Source organism: Melitaea cinxia, chromosome 21 (assembly GCF_905220565.1).
Source record: "Melitaea cinxia chromosome 21, ilMelCinx1.1, whole genome shotgun sequence".
NCBI classification, from domain to species: Eukaryota; Metazoa; Arthropoda; class Insecta; order Lepidoptera; family Nymphalidae; genus Melitaea; species Melitaea cinxia.
In genome coordinates, this window is record NC_059414.1 from 666343 (window position 1) to 683926 (window position 17584).

Consider the following 17584-nt stretch of genomic DNA (forward strand, 5'->3'; position numbering starts at 1 on the left):
ATGTATAATAAAAAGTTGTTGTTGACGTCCGTTCATTACGTATAGATTTTTTTTTTTCAATGCAAGGTTGTGTAAACGACTCAAATTTGTTTCTAGCTAATACTAAATCTAAATATATCGTACAAAATGTATCGATAGGTTAACGTTTATTAAAGTCTTTTAATAAATATCGATGCAGGCGAAGCCTCCGCTACAACACTAGCATTTTAAGTATACACATAACAGTCACAGTATTATGCCCTTTCACGATTATTCGGCGTTTTTTAAAAATAAGTTTATAGATAACCGACTTCAAAGTAAATTAATTTTGAAACAGATTTTGTTACGAAAAATGTCACCCCTTAAGAGGAGGTATTTTTTTTTCTTTAAACTTAAAGTATTATAGGAATCGGTAATTTAGCTTAAAGTATTATAGAAACCGGTAAAGGGTATTATAATAACATATATATCTGACGTCCAAAACAGAATTGGGAAAAACTTTTCTTTTTAGTCGCTTTACAAATACCTTCCTTTGTGATAATCGCAAAAGTCTTCTCTGATTCGAGTCTAAGACTAAAAGTTCAGGCACGCATTTTATTACTATTACTAGAAAATTATAATTATTAGAATTTTCACGATTATCACTCGAAAATGGTTGTATCTATTCTTTACTTTTTCTATACATTTTTTTTATGCTAGCGTTTTTTTTTTTTCAAATAAAAACTCAACCTATTTGGTATAGATCATCACACAGATACCGAATAATCGCTACTCGAATCGATATAAAAATTAATTTCGAATACATACATAATCGAACGTTTGCTTTGTACTGCGAAATCGAAATAAGGACGCATAAATGCATAAATCGAAAAAAAATAATTAAACAATCAACTAAAAATCAAAGAACAACTTGAGACATTTGAGAGAGGCGATACCTCTTAGCGTCATACTCGTGACCGGGGTCTAGACTACGCTTTATACCCATACTAGTTGTAGCCACCGGATTCAAACTAGCTTCGATCAACCGACTAGACCTACAGAAACTATAATCAGTCGGGTTACCGACCCTCTGACATGTCATGTCGATTGGTAGCCTGCGGTAATCTAGGTTACGTTGCACTTCTGAGCCTTCCGGTACTTCCGAGTCTTCTAAATCTAAAACCGTGTAATCATCTGACCTGGTCGGATGTTGACGATATGATTCATTGTTCTGGAAGCTCCTAGAAGTACTGCAGGTGCTCGACGCTGGAGAGTTTTCGTATTGCGGTGATGTACAGGGTGTTATGTTTGGTGATGTCCGGGCACTACTGTAGCCTTGGTCGACATCAGTATCGGCTGCCTCACGAGACTTCAGTATTTGCATCATCCTGTAATTAAAAAGGTTATTTTAGATTGATTATTATAGATATTTTATTGAGTTTTGAAGATGGTTTCGTCAGTTTTACGCTTCGTTTTTATAACCATAAAGGAAAGGACTTCGACCTTACGGGATATCAACTTTCCAAGACTTTTCGGCCTTTGATCATCATATAATTTATTTAAATATATATGTATATATATATTAAAGCTCTTGCAAGTCAATTTAACAGGGTAGACTACAATGAGATTACTATTTTGATTACGGCATAGAGTTTATAAAATACATGTCTCAGCCTTATACAAATACACCTGTTCGTATATTTAATTTGATGTTCACAAAATTTGTGAGTTAAATATTTTTAGGGAAATCTTCATGTTTTGAAATTTTTTTTTATACACAGTAGTTTTGATACAAACTGAGGTCAACTGCGATCTTAATTTTAATAAAATATATGTACACATGTTTTTGTCGTCATGTACTAATTGTTATTGTGTTCCATTGCGTGCGAGTGCTTATATGTTTAATGAATATATACGTGTGTATATGTGTAAAGTATTTGTGTACGTGAACAGTCATGTGCGCATATTTAAATGCGTACGGGGGTCCATATGTGTACAATTGTGCGTCACTTTATATACTAAATATGATTAAATAATAATAATGATTATATATTAAATTACGGTCTCGCATGCGTGCTTGGGTGAGTATACTAATACGTCTACTTGTTTATTAGGTTGAGGTCACGCGTGCTTGTGCGTATGTGGTCGCGTGTGCGTGTGTTCGCGCGTGTGGTTGTGTGCAGCGTGCAGTTGTGTGTCGTCCATGTGTGCAACGAATGCGTATGCACATGTGTATGCGTGTGTGTATAGTGTGTGTGTATATAGTGAGTGTGCGTCCGTGTGTCTATAGTGTGTGCGCGTGTGTGTGTGTGTGTATAGTGTGTGTGCGGGTGTGTGTATAGTGTGTGTGCGCGTGTGTGTATAGTGAGTGTGCGTCGGTGTGTGTGTGTGTGTAGTGTGTGTGCGGCTCACTGACCGCTGCAGCAGGCGCGCGACGGGCGCCACGGCGGCGGGCGGGCGGCCGGCGCGCGTGTGTGTATAGTGTGTGTGTAGTGTGTGTGTAGTGTGTGTAGTGTGTGTGCGGCTCACTGACCGCTGCAGCAGGCGCGCGACGGGCGCCACGGCGGCGGGCGGGCGGCCGGCGCGCGTGTGTGTATAGTGTGTGTGTAGTGTGTGTAGTGTGTGTGCGGCTCACTGACCGCTGCAGCAGGCGCGCGACGGGCGCCACGGCGGCGGGCGGGCGGCCGGCGCGCGTGTGTGTATAGTGTGTGTGTAGTGTGTGTAGTGTGTGTGCGGCTCACTGACCGCTGCAGCAGGCGCGCGACGGGCGCCACGGCGGCGGGCGGGCGGCCGGCGCGCGTGTGTGTATAGTGTGTGTGTAGTGTGTGTAGTGTGTGTGCGGCTCACTGACCGCTGCAGCAGGCGCGCGACGGGCGCCACGGCGGCGGGCGGGCGGCCGGCGCGCGTGTGTGTATAGTGTGTGTGTAGTGTGTGTAGTGTGTGTGCGGCTCACTGACCGCTGCAGCAGGCGCGCGACGGGCGCCACGGCGGCGGGCGGGCGGCCGGCGCGCGTGTGTGTATAGTGTGTGTGTAGTGTGTGTAGTGTGTGTGCGGCTCACTGACCGCTGCAGCAGGCGCGCGACGGGCGCCACGGCGGCGGGCGGGCGGCCGGCGCGCGTGTGTGTATAGTGTGTGTGTAGTGTGTGTAGTGTGTGTGCGGCTCACTGACCGCTGCAGCAGGCGCGCGACGGGCGCCACGGCGGCGGGCGGGCGGCCGGCGCGCGCCGCCAGCCAGGCGGGCCAGGCGCTGAGGCCCAGCGCGGCGCGCGCGCACGCCACACACGCGCACCCCACGTCGGCGCTCTCCACCACCTTCAGTCGCACGTCTGCGGGGAGAAAGACTCAGTAAGCGCGTATATTATGTACAAATACACTGTCCTTTTCAGTACTGTTCGTTGTGAACAGTGCTAATGTGGTCTTCGGTATGACAAAGTCAGCCCTGCGGTCACAAACCCGCATGCCCAACGTGGTGACTATGGGCAATACACATGAGTTCACACCATTTTTGGTGGGAACTTGTGGAGACCTAAGTCCAGCAGTGGACTGTATTAGGCTGAAGTATGTATATATTGCACTCAAAAATACATATAGAAACATATGTACAACAATAATAAGGTTTATGGCAAAGGTGGACTTATTTCTGAAAGAGACTTCTTCCAGTCAACCCATGGTCAAAAAGAAATGTTTCATAAAGCGAGGCGAGCAGTGTAAGAAGTATTTATTTAAGAGAAAAATCATAATAATAAATTTATATATATTTAAAAATGTAACATACTACATACTACGTTTAGAGTATATACATACATACTCTGTACATTCAATTTATATTTTTGTTATTTTGTCTACTAAGCGTTTCACATAAATTGTGTATTAACGTGTATTAACATGAATAAACCAGTGTAAAAACAGCACTCGTGGAGTAAAGTCTTTTCGCACCTTAACTCCTATATTATTGTACGTGTACAAACAGTTCCATGCAATATTTTTTTGGTCCTTCGAGCCGGATATGAACCTATGGATAAAGTAGTAGTAGATAGCATAAAGATATATATACCATAATACAAATACTGTACGGTGTTCCACACAACTTTAAATGATACAGGAAATGATATGTAAAAATGTTTATTGATAAAATAAATAATAGTTAAAAAATGATAAAATTGCTATTGAGTCCACGCGCCCGCGAGGTTATATGTGAACTGAACTTATTGCTTAACATACAAAAAAAATAATAAATTTAATTATAATATAAAATGCCGAGTTGGCGCAAATGTACGGTCATTCACCGTACATGCTCCGGGTCAGGAGATGAAGGGATGATGCTACAGGGTTGACAATAATTAAAGATAAAATAACCTACTAACTAAATGCTATAAAACGCTTATATATCAATCAAGAATGATAAAAATTAAAAATTAAAATGATAAAAATGAATCTTAAATAACACATGTAACTTAGAAATATTGAAAATTGATAAAATAAAAAATTAACACAGCATATTATTTTGTAAAATGATTAATAAAACTCGGAGAAGTCGCCTTATGGGCGATCTGTGAATATCTCAAAAATCGTTCATTTCGATATGTTCATGTGACGAGTTGCTCGATGATGATGGGGATTTCTTAATTACTAATAGGTAACGTTGATAATTTTACGACTGGCCTCTGGATGGTGCCATTCTTCGTCTTGATAGTTACGACCCGTACGTGTCCATCCTTTCCAGGGTGTAGATCAACGACTCTGCCAAGGGGCCATTTGCCGGGCGGTAAGTTTGTGTCATGAATGATGACTACATCGCCTATTTTCTGATTTTGCTGGGGCTGTTGCCACTTGCTGCGAGCTGATAATTGGCACAGATATTCGTTTTGCCAACGCTTCCATAAATCATTGAAGATTTTTTGAGTTAGCTGCCATCTTGTTCTTTCATCTCGTTCGGTTTCTAGGATGCTGAGTGTCGGGCCACTTGCCAAGAAATGAGACGGTGTGAGGAAATTTATGTCATCAGGATCTTCCGTGATAGCGCACAGCGGTCTGGTGTTTAAACACGCTTCTATTTGTGCTAATAATGTAGCATATTCCTCGTAGGTCAGTTTTTGCTCTCCAAGAACTCTCCGAAGGTGATGCTTTAGGCTCTTGACAGCTGCTTCCCAGAGCCCACCGGCACTGGGCCAAGATGGTGCGTTAAAATGAAATTCTATGTTCATGTCAGTGATTTGGCGATAAAATTGTTCATCTAATAATTGTTGCAAGTTGAGGTATTCTTTTTGTAAGACGCGACCGGCGCCTACAAAGTTGGTCCCATTATCGCAGTATATATGGCGCGGTGCTCCACGTCTAGCTGCCATCCGCCGAAGTGCTGATATAAATGCTGACGATGATAAATCGGAGACGAGCTCGAGATGCACTGCTTTAGTGACCATACAAACGAATACGGCGATGTACCCTTTGGTAATCTTGGCTCCTCTACCTTTGTTGTACTTGACGTCAACGTAGCCAGTGAAGTCGACGCCGCAGTTGTAAAACGGCCGAGTTGGATTGCAGCGGGCAGCTGGTAAATCACCCATGAGTTGGTTTTGCTTATCAGGGTTATGCTTTCTGCAGATAACGCACTTGCGGATGTACTTCTTAACTGCTCTGTTCCCTCCTATCACCCAGTAGTGCTGTCTAAGGCGTGATAGCGTTAACCTCGCGCCACCATGAAATGTGTTTCTATGCGCTTGGTCTATAAGCAAGTTTGTTAAATGACTTTCGTGAGGTATGATTAAAGGAGTCTTCATATCATCTTCAATCTGTGCATGCTTGATTCTACTTCCTACTCGTAACAATCCTTCTTTATCTAAGAAAGGATTTAAGTTAAGAATTTTACTTTTCGAACTGATTTTTTCTTGATTAAAAATACAGTTAATTTCCTCCGTAAACTCGATGTTTTGATAAAATTTTATGATCATATGTTTTGCTCGTAATAATTCATTAATTGATAAATAAAACTGTTTATTTGATAAGTCTCGGTTACGTGACACCACACGTAGTATCCAAGCGAGTACTCTGGTTGCATGAATGAAATTGCTGTATCTGCTTATTATATCGTTAATTATATAATGTTGGTTTGTAATAGCAACAGCTGTTTGATGTTTAGTTAATTGTTTTGTTTCTTGATCTGTGTAGTAAATCGGGCATTCTTCTTGATAATTTGAATTGAATGAGGTTAACCATGATGGTCCAGTCCACCATAAGGGATGCTGCTGTAGTTGTTTTACAGTGATTCCTCTACTAGCACAGTCCGCTGGGTTATCTTGTGATTTTATATAGCGCCAGCATTCTGAAGGCATAATTGTTTTGATCTGTTCAACCCTGTTTGCTACAAATGCCTTCCATCGATTAGAGTCACCTTGGATCCATCCTAATGCTGCGGTGGAGTCCGTCCATCCAAACACTTTGATGTTATAGTTAGTTAATGTGCGTGAAATAACATCCATTAACTTTGATAGTAAAAGGCACGCCATTAATTCGAGTCGTGGCAATGTGATTTTTTTCTTTACAGGTACTAGTCTTGCTTTCGCCGTTCCGATGACAACAAATGAATGATTGGTACTCTTTTGATCTTGATGATTATATATTTTGTAGTAAACAACACAGGCGTACGCTTTAGTTGATGCGTCACAAAACCCATGTAGCTCGATCGTGTCGTATTCGTGACTTTTTAACCACCTCTGTACCTTTATCTCGTTGATAGATTCCAAATCTTCCCGGATTATATTCCACTCCCTTTTCAATTCTTCTGGTAGTTCGTTATTCCATTGGATGTCGTGTAGCCACACTGTTTGAAATAAAAGTTTCAGCTTAGTTGTAACGGGAGACAGCCATCCTAACGGGTCGAATATTTTGGATATTTCCGACAAAAGTACCCGCTTAGTTAGCGATTTAGATGGAGTGCTTAAATTGAGTTGAAACGATAAAACGTCTTCCTGAGGGATCCATTTTAATCCCAGAGCCTTTGTTGATTCATAATGCTTGAAGTCGAATGATGTTTGATTTGAGACAGGGTCCGTCAATAATTTGCTGTTGGACGACCACTTGCGGAGGTTAAATCCACCTGAACTGAGAAGTGCTATTAGTTCACTTTTCAGTTTGAAAGCAGAGTTGATGTCATCACTCCCAAACAACAGGTCATCCATGTAGAACTGTTCTTCTAGTGCTTGCTTAGCTCTGATCGAGTATTTATGACCTTCATCTTTCGCTAGTTGTTTCAGCGTCATCATAGCAAGAAAAGGAGCAGCCTTAGTACCGTAAGTAACGGTTGATAATTTATATTGAAGTAGAGGGCTATTATCGCTGTAGTATCGAGTTTGTTGTTTGATCGGTTCTCTCCAGATAATTTTGTGTAAATTTTGATCTTCAGGATGTAATTTGATCTGTCTGAACATTTTTTCAATATCTGCCGTAAATGCGATCTCGTACAATCTCCATTTTAAAATCAAAGATAATAAATCTTTCTGCAAGTTGGGGCCGCTATACATTAAGTCGTTAAGACTGAGTCCTGATGACGTGGGTGATGACGCATTGAAAACGACTCGCAACGTTGTAGTAGCGGAGTCGGGGCGAATGACACAATGGTGCGGTAAATAATACGACGGTTTCGGATTACCGTCAATTTTGTTTACCTTTTGCATATGACCCAATGTAATGTACTCGTCAATGAAGGCTGAGTAATCGTGTGATAATTTTTCGTTTCTTGTAAGCTTTTTTTCTAACTGAAGAAACTGTGCTGTTGCTCTCTGCTTAGACTCTCCTAATTTCTCCATGGCGTCTGGTTTCATAGGGAGTCTTACGATGTATCGACCGTCTGATTGACGTGTCGTTTGTTCATTATACTGCTTAACACAATGATGGGCTTCTAATGAAGTGTTTTCAGAAGTATCCGCGATGTCTTCGATTGACCAGAATCTTTGTATATCTTCTGTGTTAATTGATATCACGTTACATTGATAGGTTTTAACGTTACCGCATAATAACCAACCAAGTTGCGTTTGTTGCGCAATGGGCTGGGATTCGTTATCTCCCTTAATAATTCCTCCCATCATGATAAGGGAATAAATGTCAGCACCTAGTAACAGATCTACCGGTTTACTGATATAAAACTCGGGGTCCGATAATTGAATGTGCTCTATATGCGGCCACGTTGGTTTAGGGAATGATTGATTCGGAAGATTACTGATAAGACTATTCATTATTATTACTTTCGTATTGAACGTGAATTCGCTGTTTATTGCTGATGCTGTTATTTGTATAGAACCCTTGCTATTATTTCCTTGAGAACCTAGTCCAAATACTACGCCTTTGCAACGACGACGGGGCAATCGCAGTCGCTGCGCTGCATTCTCAGTGATGAGAGATATCTGAGATCCTTGGTCAATAAGCGCTCGCATGGTGTGCTGCGTACCATCTGCAGCTGTTACTTTTATTAGTGCTGTTGCAAGAAGAATTTCCGCTGCTTTCTGCTGTGATACGTTAACTCTGTCCGAGTGGCTGGCTTCTGTGTGTGAAGAATAACTGAATGCGTCATGCAGTAAGGTGTTATGCATTTCTGTACATTTATTACATGTCTTTGTTGAGATGCATTTGTTTCCCTTGTGATCATATAAACAGTTAGTGCATAGTCGTAGGCCATAGACAGTCTTTAACTTCATGTCATTTGACATTTCTAAAAATTCTTTACAGTTGAAAATGCCGTGTTTCCCTTTGCATTGGGGGCATTGTAATGCTGATGAAACAAGTAACGATTTAGAAATATGTTTGTTCGGTTGATATGCGTTGTTAGTTGAATATTTATTGTAATTATAATTATTTTGCTGATTCGGTTTCTTTGTATTAAATGAAGAATACTGCGAGGTTGATTTTTGCGCAATACTATCTTGTTTTCGTTTCGAAGCTTCTAGTGAGGTAAATTTCATTTCTAAGAACTCGAAAAATTCGGCCAATGTAGGTAATTCTCTCGGGTTTTTTAAAGACTCTATGTAATCCTTATGTGTCTCTTGGTCAAGTTTTTGAGAGAGTATATGAACCACTAGCGGGTCCCACGTAGTGATGTCGACTCCAAGCGACTTTATGGCATTCAAGCATTCATTTGCAGTATCGTGAATTTTCTTTATAATTGCTGCAGTTTGAAGTGACATTGTTGGTAAATTCAATAACATGTTGATATGAGAGCTGAATATTAACTTTTTGTTGTTATATCTGTGATTCAGAATATCCCAACAAATTTGATAGTTCTCTGTACTGACGTTTAAATGCTGTATGAGTTTTTCAGCTTCCCCTTTGACCTTGCTCTTTAAGAACTGCATTTTCTGCGCATTGGACATGGAACGGTTTTTATGAATCGTTTCTAAAAATAGATCTTTAAATGAATTCCATTTATGATAATCTCCATGGAAGAATGGTATGTCCATAGTTGGTGTTGATTGTGTTCTAAAAGATGCTGACCACATTTTTTGATTTAAAACTTTCTTGATTTCGATATATTCCCGCTCGTAAATGTTAAAGGAACGCTCGTATTCTTTATCTTCTTCGTACAGTTCACTGTCGATCTCCCAATGCAAATTGTCAATATTTGACCAGCGTGACTCTATGTGCTTTAAAATGTCTTCGAATTCCCATTTTTCAGAGATGTTGTTGAAGTCGATGTTAGTGATCGTTCGTGAAAAAGCCTTAAAATTGCTTTTTTGTTTGCGAAGCATTTCATCTAATTTGCTACAGGTTCTGCTGTTCTTCATTTCTTTTGAATGAGAGCTCTGATGTGGTCTAGCTTGCGGTACTGGTATCGCAGGAGCATCTACATGGGCGTCGTTGTCCGATGAGGCGGTAGCTGGTGTTGGCGACGCTTTGATACCACCTCTCCTAGCAGGTGACGCTGATGGCTTTAACATAAGAGTTTCAAATATTTGTAACTTGCCAAGCTGCGGTTTCTCAGGCATTTGGTGAACAGAAGGATTTTCAGTAAATAAAGAGTACAGATGCAGGTACTGTACCAGTTCTTGATAATAATCATTAGTTTTCTGATAGCAGTTATGCTTGAAGTATTCATGATCAACGTTTTGATAGTCAATAAGCTGCATATGATTGCCATTAAACTCGTTCCAGTAGGCTTCTAGAGTTGATATACGTCTCTGGATGTTAGAGTATGTCTTCCTTTCAGCACCATCTTTCTTAAAGTTGGTGTAAATATTTTCAATACTTTGCATAAGCTGGTACTGCGTGGTAATGATATCTTCCATTTTTGATTCACGGTATTATGTTGTTAACTGATACACCCGGAAAACAGTTGATAAAAAACACTGATTGTTTGATAATGATGATATGTTTTTAGAAAAAAAATTGTAAATGATTTTGAGTGTCACTGTAAGTTCCACGTTTCACTTATTGTTCGCCTCACAAGTCGCAGTAAAACGATTGTCCACGTAATCAACACGCACTCGCGAGGTCCATAGATCGAAGGACCATAAAGTTGTACGGTGTTCCACACAACTTTAAATGATACAGGAAATGATATGTAAAAATGTTTATTGATAAAATAAATAATAGTTAAAAAATGATAAAATTGCTATTGAGTCCACGCGCCCGCGAGGTTATATGTGAACTGAACTTATTGCTTAACATACAAAAAAAATAATAAATTTAATTATAATATAAAATGCCGAGTTGGCGCAAATGTACGGTCATTCACCGTACAAATACACTTATACATATACATAAACAAATACATACTCAATAAAATATATAAGTAAAGACATACATATTCTCTATACAGATGATTACACATTAGCTAGTGAAAGCAAGTGTTTCTGTAATTTATATTTAAAGGAAACAATTAATTGAAAAATGTTCTCAGGAAAGAACAACTTTTTGATTGATGTATTTGATCATAAATTTATGATGCACTTGTTTGTTTATAGGTATATAAGATGATGAGCTGTCATATCAAATCAGTTCGCACATCACAAACCCTCGATTGGCATTGGCAAATAAATCAAGATACTCACCCGACAACGTCAGATCCAGATAAGCCTCGAGCAGCTTTGCCCCATCCCTCCTGAAGCGTCTCACAAACTTGGGGTGCCTGGTAGAGAGGTCGCAGTCGGCCACCACGTAGGGCGCCAGTAGGGCTGCGAAGGTGGCCGGTGTGGGAGCCAGGAGCCTCCAGCGCACGTGCTGCCCCACCATCCACTCCAGCTGTCTGAACATTTTACTGCATAGCTGGACGCCAGACGTCTTCGATAGCGTTTTGAGTGTTGGTGCCCGGCTGAATTTTTCTTCGCTTTTTGCTGTAATTTAAACAAAAAAAAAAAAATTCACACGTGGATAATAACGCAAAGTACGAACGAAACACACGACATAAAACACAGATACTCAGACCAGAACAAACTAGTTGTAATAAACACATACATATTTGTACGACTGTGGTAGAATTAAGAGTAATTATTGTGACATTTCTATAGAAATATGTATTTGAAAAAAGAGAAAAAAAAAACATCAAAAAGTCTGGTCCAGAAAGGTTCACCAAATGCTTGAATTTTGTTGGCACAATAGGCCAATATTTGTGCATATCAATGAAAGTAATTTTCAGGTTTACAAGTAAAATGTGTTTAAAAAATATATAATACAATATTATTGTCTATATTTCGGCCATCTTGAACGACTCAAATAATGAACAAGTGAAAAATTAAAATAGTTTATGAATTATATAGAAAAAAAAACAGGGTAGCAAAACTTTTGCACCCCACTGTACTTTCAGACCAGAGACAAATATTTGTAATAAATATTTATAATCTAATAACCGCCGCAGCTAAAATTTTCCACTGTGCATTACAGCAGATTCTGCTGAATAGCTGACAAAGCATATGTACTATAGCAAAATGGTTGATATGTATTTCTCTTTCCAATAACTTCCAACTAAATTAAATAAATAAATATCTTATAACATACACACATGGTTGTCTGTTCTTAAGGTAAGCAACTTAATGCTTGTGTTATAGGTAACAGCCAACTAATATACTTTCAAATATTACATATATAAATACAAATATTACACCCAGACTCAGGCGGGTATCGAAATCGCAACCCGCGGAGCAGAAAGCAGGGTCAATACAAACTGCATCAACGAGCTAGTCAATAATGAACACAGTTACTCACCAGCAAGACTCAGGCAAGCCAGAGCTACGTGTGTCAGTCTATCAGCTCTCAGTCTGTGTGCGTCCATGAACAAATCTAGCTGAGCCACCGCCGAGTGCAGTGTCGCTAATGTTAGCCCTAGCTTCTTTGTAACGTCTCGTAGTTGCTGAACTAAGGCACCACGGAACTCCAACTGTGAAAGATATGTTATTATAAACCCGTGAAAGATGTTATTATAAACCTTTGACAAAAAATTGACTGATAAATAAATTAAAAATAATATTATTAATTAATTATATTATTAATAATTTAATAATATAATTAATTAATAATATTTTGCTTACAAAATGAAGAAAAACCAATCTCAATTTATATCAACAAGTAATAAAATATAGACAATTGAAAAATTAGTCAATGATATACCATATTGACAAGAACCACATTTCGATAAAAATAATAATTATCAAAATCAATAAAACCACTAATAACTGTGTTTGCAGGCAAACGAAGAAAAACCGACTTCAATTATATCGACAAGTAATACAAACATTAAAGATGTGCTGTGTGGCTACGGCACTAAAGAATTTAGCCACCCCCCTCTCTTCCCGTGGGTGTCGTAAGAGGCGACTAAGGGATAACAAGGTTCCACAACCACCTTGGAACTTAAGAAGCCGATCGATGGCGGGATAATCATCCAACTGCTGGCTTTGAAATACACAGGCCGAAGACGGGCAGCAGCGTCTTCGGTGCGACAAAGCCAGTACTGCTGTCACCAACCCGTCTGCCCAGCGTGGTGACTATGGGCAAAACACATGAGTTCACGTTATTTTTGGCGTAAACTTGTGGAGGCCTGTGTCCAGCAGTGGACTGTATAGGCTGTAATGATGATCAAAGATTACTCCAAAAGTTGTAATCAGATCTTGATGAAATTTAAATGTGACCCCATGATAAACATCGGCTTTCGATTAAATTAATAATTACCAAAATCGGTACACCCAGTAAATAGTTATGCGGATTTTCGAGAGTTTCTCTCGATTTCTCTGGGATCCTATCATCAGATCCTAGTTTCCTTATCATGGTACCAAACTACGGATATCTCCTTGCCAACAAAAAAAGATTTATCGAAATCGGTTCATAAACGACGGAGTTATCCCTGAACATACATAAAAAAAACATATATACGGTCGAATTGAGTAACTTCCTCCTTTTTTTGAAGTCGGTTAAAAAGTCATGGAGAGAACCTCATCCTTTTTCTGAGGTAGGTTAAAAACAGAAATTTGTCCTGCTATTAATTATTAGTAATTATTATGTGTAATGACCATTATTGGCCATAAAACATTGCGTTATCACTACATAGTATAAAACAAAGTCGCTTTTTCTGTCCCTGCACATGTATGTACGCTTAAATCTTTAAAACTACGCAACGGATTTTGATGCGATTTTTTTTAATAGATAGATTGATTCAAGAGGAAGGTTTATATGTATAATAACATCCAATAAATAGTGGAGAAATACTGTTATTTTTGAGTTTTCTAATGTTATGTCGTAAATAATAATTTTTTTTTCGCTTAAATTGCAAACGCAGACTGACCCCTACGAGATTTATCAAAATAATGTACTAAGTATTGTACACATTAAAAAGGTCTACAGAAAACTCCGCTATGATGTATGTCTATCTCTTATGGATATCCCACAATAACAATTTTTTGTCATTTACTTTTTACGACAAATAATGGCTAATTTTCAAAACGATTTTAACCAATACAGCATTAATCCTTATCTAATTAAATACCTTAAGTACATTGTTGATTTAATATAGATCTATATGTCCCTTTACAGCATATGATTTAAATGAATATTTTCGAAGATATTACAGATTTAAAAATTGCGGTACGTAGCGTTTGCGGCGGTTCCGGCCGGCTTTTACTCTAAAGTTAACGCGAGCGGGCCACGGGCAGTAATGAATAAATCAAAATTACTGGATCGATTTTAATCATTTTTTCAGTGAATGATATAGGCTATTATATTTTATACCCGTGCGAAGCCGGAGCGGGTCGCTAGTGTACCATAAAATGGAGATACAAGCTAGCGAATTTTGGTAAGCCCATTGTTTAGTAAATACCTAAATACACGAAAAAATAAGAATAATCATTTTAAGATAAAATATCATATTATATGTATTTATATAATGGAATATACATTCTCTACTGCATCTTTATTTATTTTCTCTACCTAAACATACGTGGAATAGCCACCTTTAATAATTAAAGCGATTATTCCAATTCTTTTGGATATCTTCTTTCAAGTTATTTATTTGTCCACAAATCCTAGGTGGTGTACAATATGTAATACTAGCTGTGATCAGCGTTTTTACCCGCGTTAATTTGTGGAAAAACTTATTAAAATACTATATAGCCTTCTTTTGTTAATTGAACTATCCAAAACAAAGAGAATTTTTCAATCGATCATACTTCATCTTTTTAATATTACTATAGATATAATGTTATTAACTAGATAATATTGAGTGTTACTTATTTGATGGCCAAGGCCAAACATAAAACGCTTCAGGTTCAGATAATTATGCAACATAGCAGTTATCAGTGAAGCACTTCTTATTAAAAGATTTAAAGGAATTCCCCTAAAGGATATAAGTAATGACAACGCATTACACTGTAAATAAACATATATAAACAAAAATGATTCAATTCAATGTATACTACATGCATGATGTTTAATGCCGTGTTGGCGCAACGGTCACAGTCATGGATTGTACCTGTTGCGCTGGCGGTTCCGGGTTCGATCCCCGAACAAGACAAACATTTGTATTGGCCATACGGGTGTTTGTCATGGTCTGGGTATTTGTGCAGTCCCAGTTGTTATCATGTACATCACATACTGGCTAAATGTAACATGAAACTTTGTACGCTTATTCTTGGAGGTATAAGAAGTAACATAGGATATTTTTTATTTTAAAAAAATTCCATGCCAGCTAAGCCGCGGGTAAAAGTTAGTAAAATAATAAAATGAAAATTTTTAAGTTTCGTCTCATGTCCAGCCATTTTTAACGTAAGGTAGTACGGTACGGTAAGTAGTTCAAATATTCGTACGAGCTGATCTTACTTCAGGAAAGAGGACTATGCCCAGCAGTGGGATATTACAGACAAAGCGTATGCCTTACTATGCTCTACCCCAGTTACATTAAATATTATACAAACTTTAAAATTTATACATCATTCATCATCTGAAATTATTGTGCAACAGATGCAATGCAGTGTAGGGTGTATTATTATTGCACGACTATTGCATGGCCATTGCACAACCCTTATGAGACAATAGAAAATATGTTAATAAATGTAAACGCACTAGCCCCGCCCCAGTCTCACTTGTGTTAATTTGAGGAAAATATAGCCTATAGCCTTCCTCGGTAATCAGCTATCAAACACAAAGATTTCTTCAATTTGAGCCAGTAGTTTTTAAATATTAGTGTATTTAAACAAACAAACAAACTTTTCAGTTTTATAATATTAGTAAAGATGTAAATATAACTTATTATAGAGAAATCAAAAAAACATATGAATCATATTTATTACTGTTATTATGTAAATAAATATACTTTTAAACGTTTAATATATATATTATGTAACTCAAAGAAATTATGTTATCACAATCGTAATATTAATTAAATATTTTGCAATTCATGTTAAACTGAATTAATTATTAATATTTACAGTATACATTGTAATTATTTTTTATAATAAATTTGACATACCTTCATTTGTTATTATTACACTTTTTTAGAGTTTTGATTAGTTGTAAAAAGTATTTTATGTACAATATTGTACCTTAAGTTACCATTCATTCATTAACTAACTCATTTCAATGTAATTTAACTTTCATTTTGTTTTATTCAGATTCTTGTATGGGGCAGGTCTTTGCTTGATCTTTTTTAATGGCTAAATTCAAAAGTAGTGTTTGACCTACCTGTGGTGACTGAAGGTGTATTGGTGGTTTCTGGGCATCTTGTTCTAGCAAATTCTTCCAAATATCCTCTCGGTATTCACAGTTGTAGTCATCGTCTGGGTCCATTAGTATCTGAAATAATAATATTTTATTATTGAAGTATATTAATTTTGAGTCTCTTTTAGACAACTTAGTCTGACATTGTGGGGAGGATTAAGCTCTGATCCTTCTCCTACGTGGAGAAAGAGGCCTTACCCAGGAGTGGGATATTACAGGCTAAAGCGTATACTTATTGTGACAATCTATGAATTGCAAAAAAAAAATTGTTGAAAAGAAAAATTATGTTAAGCTTTTTGATGTGTGTATTTTTTTCGTAATTGTATGCTGTATGAAAGCACAAACTTTAAGTAAATCTCGTTAAAAAACATTTCAAATAACCACAATACCATCGTCCAACAATTTTTGTAATTACATGTCAAGTAATTTTTTTCTTTATGCATGTTACTTTCAAGGTTAAGATCACAATATGGACAATGTCTTTTAATCTATCTCCCAAATTTCCTCTTCCGCCATTATCAGAACATTATAGCAAAAAAATATTTTTATTTCTATACAAAAACTCAATTAAGTTCTGTCTAAATATAAAAATAAATCAAAATTTTAAAACGAAACTCACAAGGGTCTCAAATTTGGGCTCTAAAACGTCTTGTTTTGAGGCATTGTCAGCAGCCACGGTGCTCCGGACGCTGGAGAGGTTCAACTTCGACATATTTAACGTCTCCATATCTTTATTCGAATGCTTCTGATAACAAAATCACAGTATAAACGACGAGATTGCTAACACGTAGACCAAATGTGACAATCACCACGTGGAAACAAACGTCAATTAAATTCACATTTAAAATATCACAGCTTGGCTAAAATCACGTTTATTCGTCTCCGTAACACTATTTCATTGTTTAACACCACAAAAATGCAAAGTAAACGAGACGATTGAGCAAATTTTTAATGCTCATTCATGATGCAATGGTCACTGTCTGACGAGCAGACGAGCCATTCTTGAAGAATTGACAATTTGACATAGCGTGAAAAAGTTCAATGAATTCCACGAAGCGGGTGAACGCGAAGTCAAGTTGACAATGACAATGTCATTATATTTCTAAAATGTGTTTTATTTTATTTTTATTTTAATACGGGGCGTGGGCTGTCTAATCGCCTTAAAATTTATTTATATTTTTATTATAAACACTACTTACATAAACTTTATGCAATATAAATATAAAAAAAAACACTCAAAATTAAAAATAATTAAGTTTGAAAATTTTAGTTAAATAAAGATTTTTTTGCGATAAATATCGCTTATGTTCATACTTACATATTATTCGATATATGAAATAAAAAAAAAACAAAACAATTAAGTGTCTATTATGTACTATAACAATCAAAATATAAAAATAATTTCATTCTCGTTTTATTATGATATACCTACCTATTTATTAAA

At 37.5% G+C, this 17584-nt stretch overlaps 1 protein-coding gene across 1 annotated transcript; it reads right to left on the reverse strand.

Annotated features, from left to right (window-relative positions):
• Nucleotides 1-267: 267 nt before the first annotated feature.
• LOC123664050 lies at nucleotides 268-17146 on the reverse strand. The gene is made up of 6 exons (XM_045598668.1): nucleotides 16760-17146; nucleotides 16105-16215; nucleotides 12145-12316; nucleotides 10995-11276; nucleotides 3128-3284; nucleotides 268-1346 (listed from the first exon to the last, which is right to left on the reverse strand). The coding sequence occupies exons 1-6, from the start codon at nucleotides 16865-16867 to the stop codon at nucleotides 878-880; spliced, it is 1299 nt and encodes a 432-aa protein (XP_045454624.1). The 5' UTR covers nucleotides 16868-17146; the 3' UTR covers nucleotides 268-877.
• Between the last annotated feature and the right edge of the window lie 438 nt (nucleotides 17147-17584).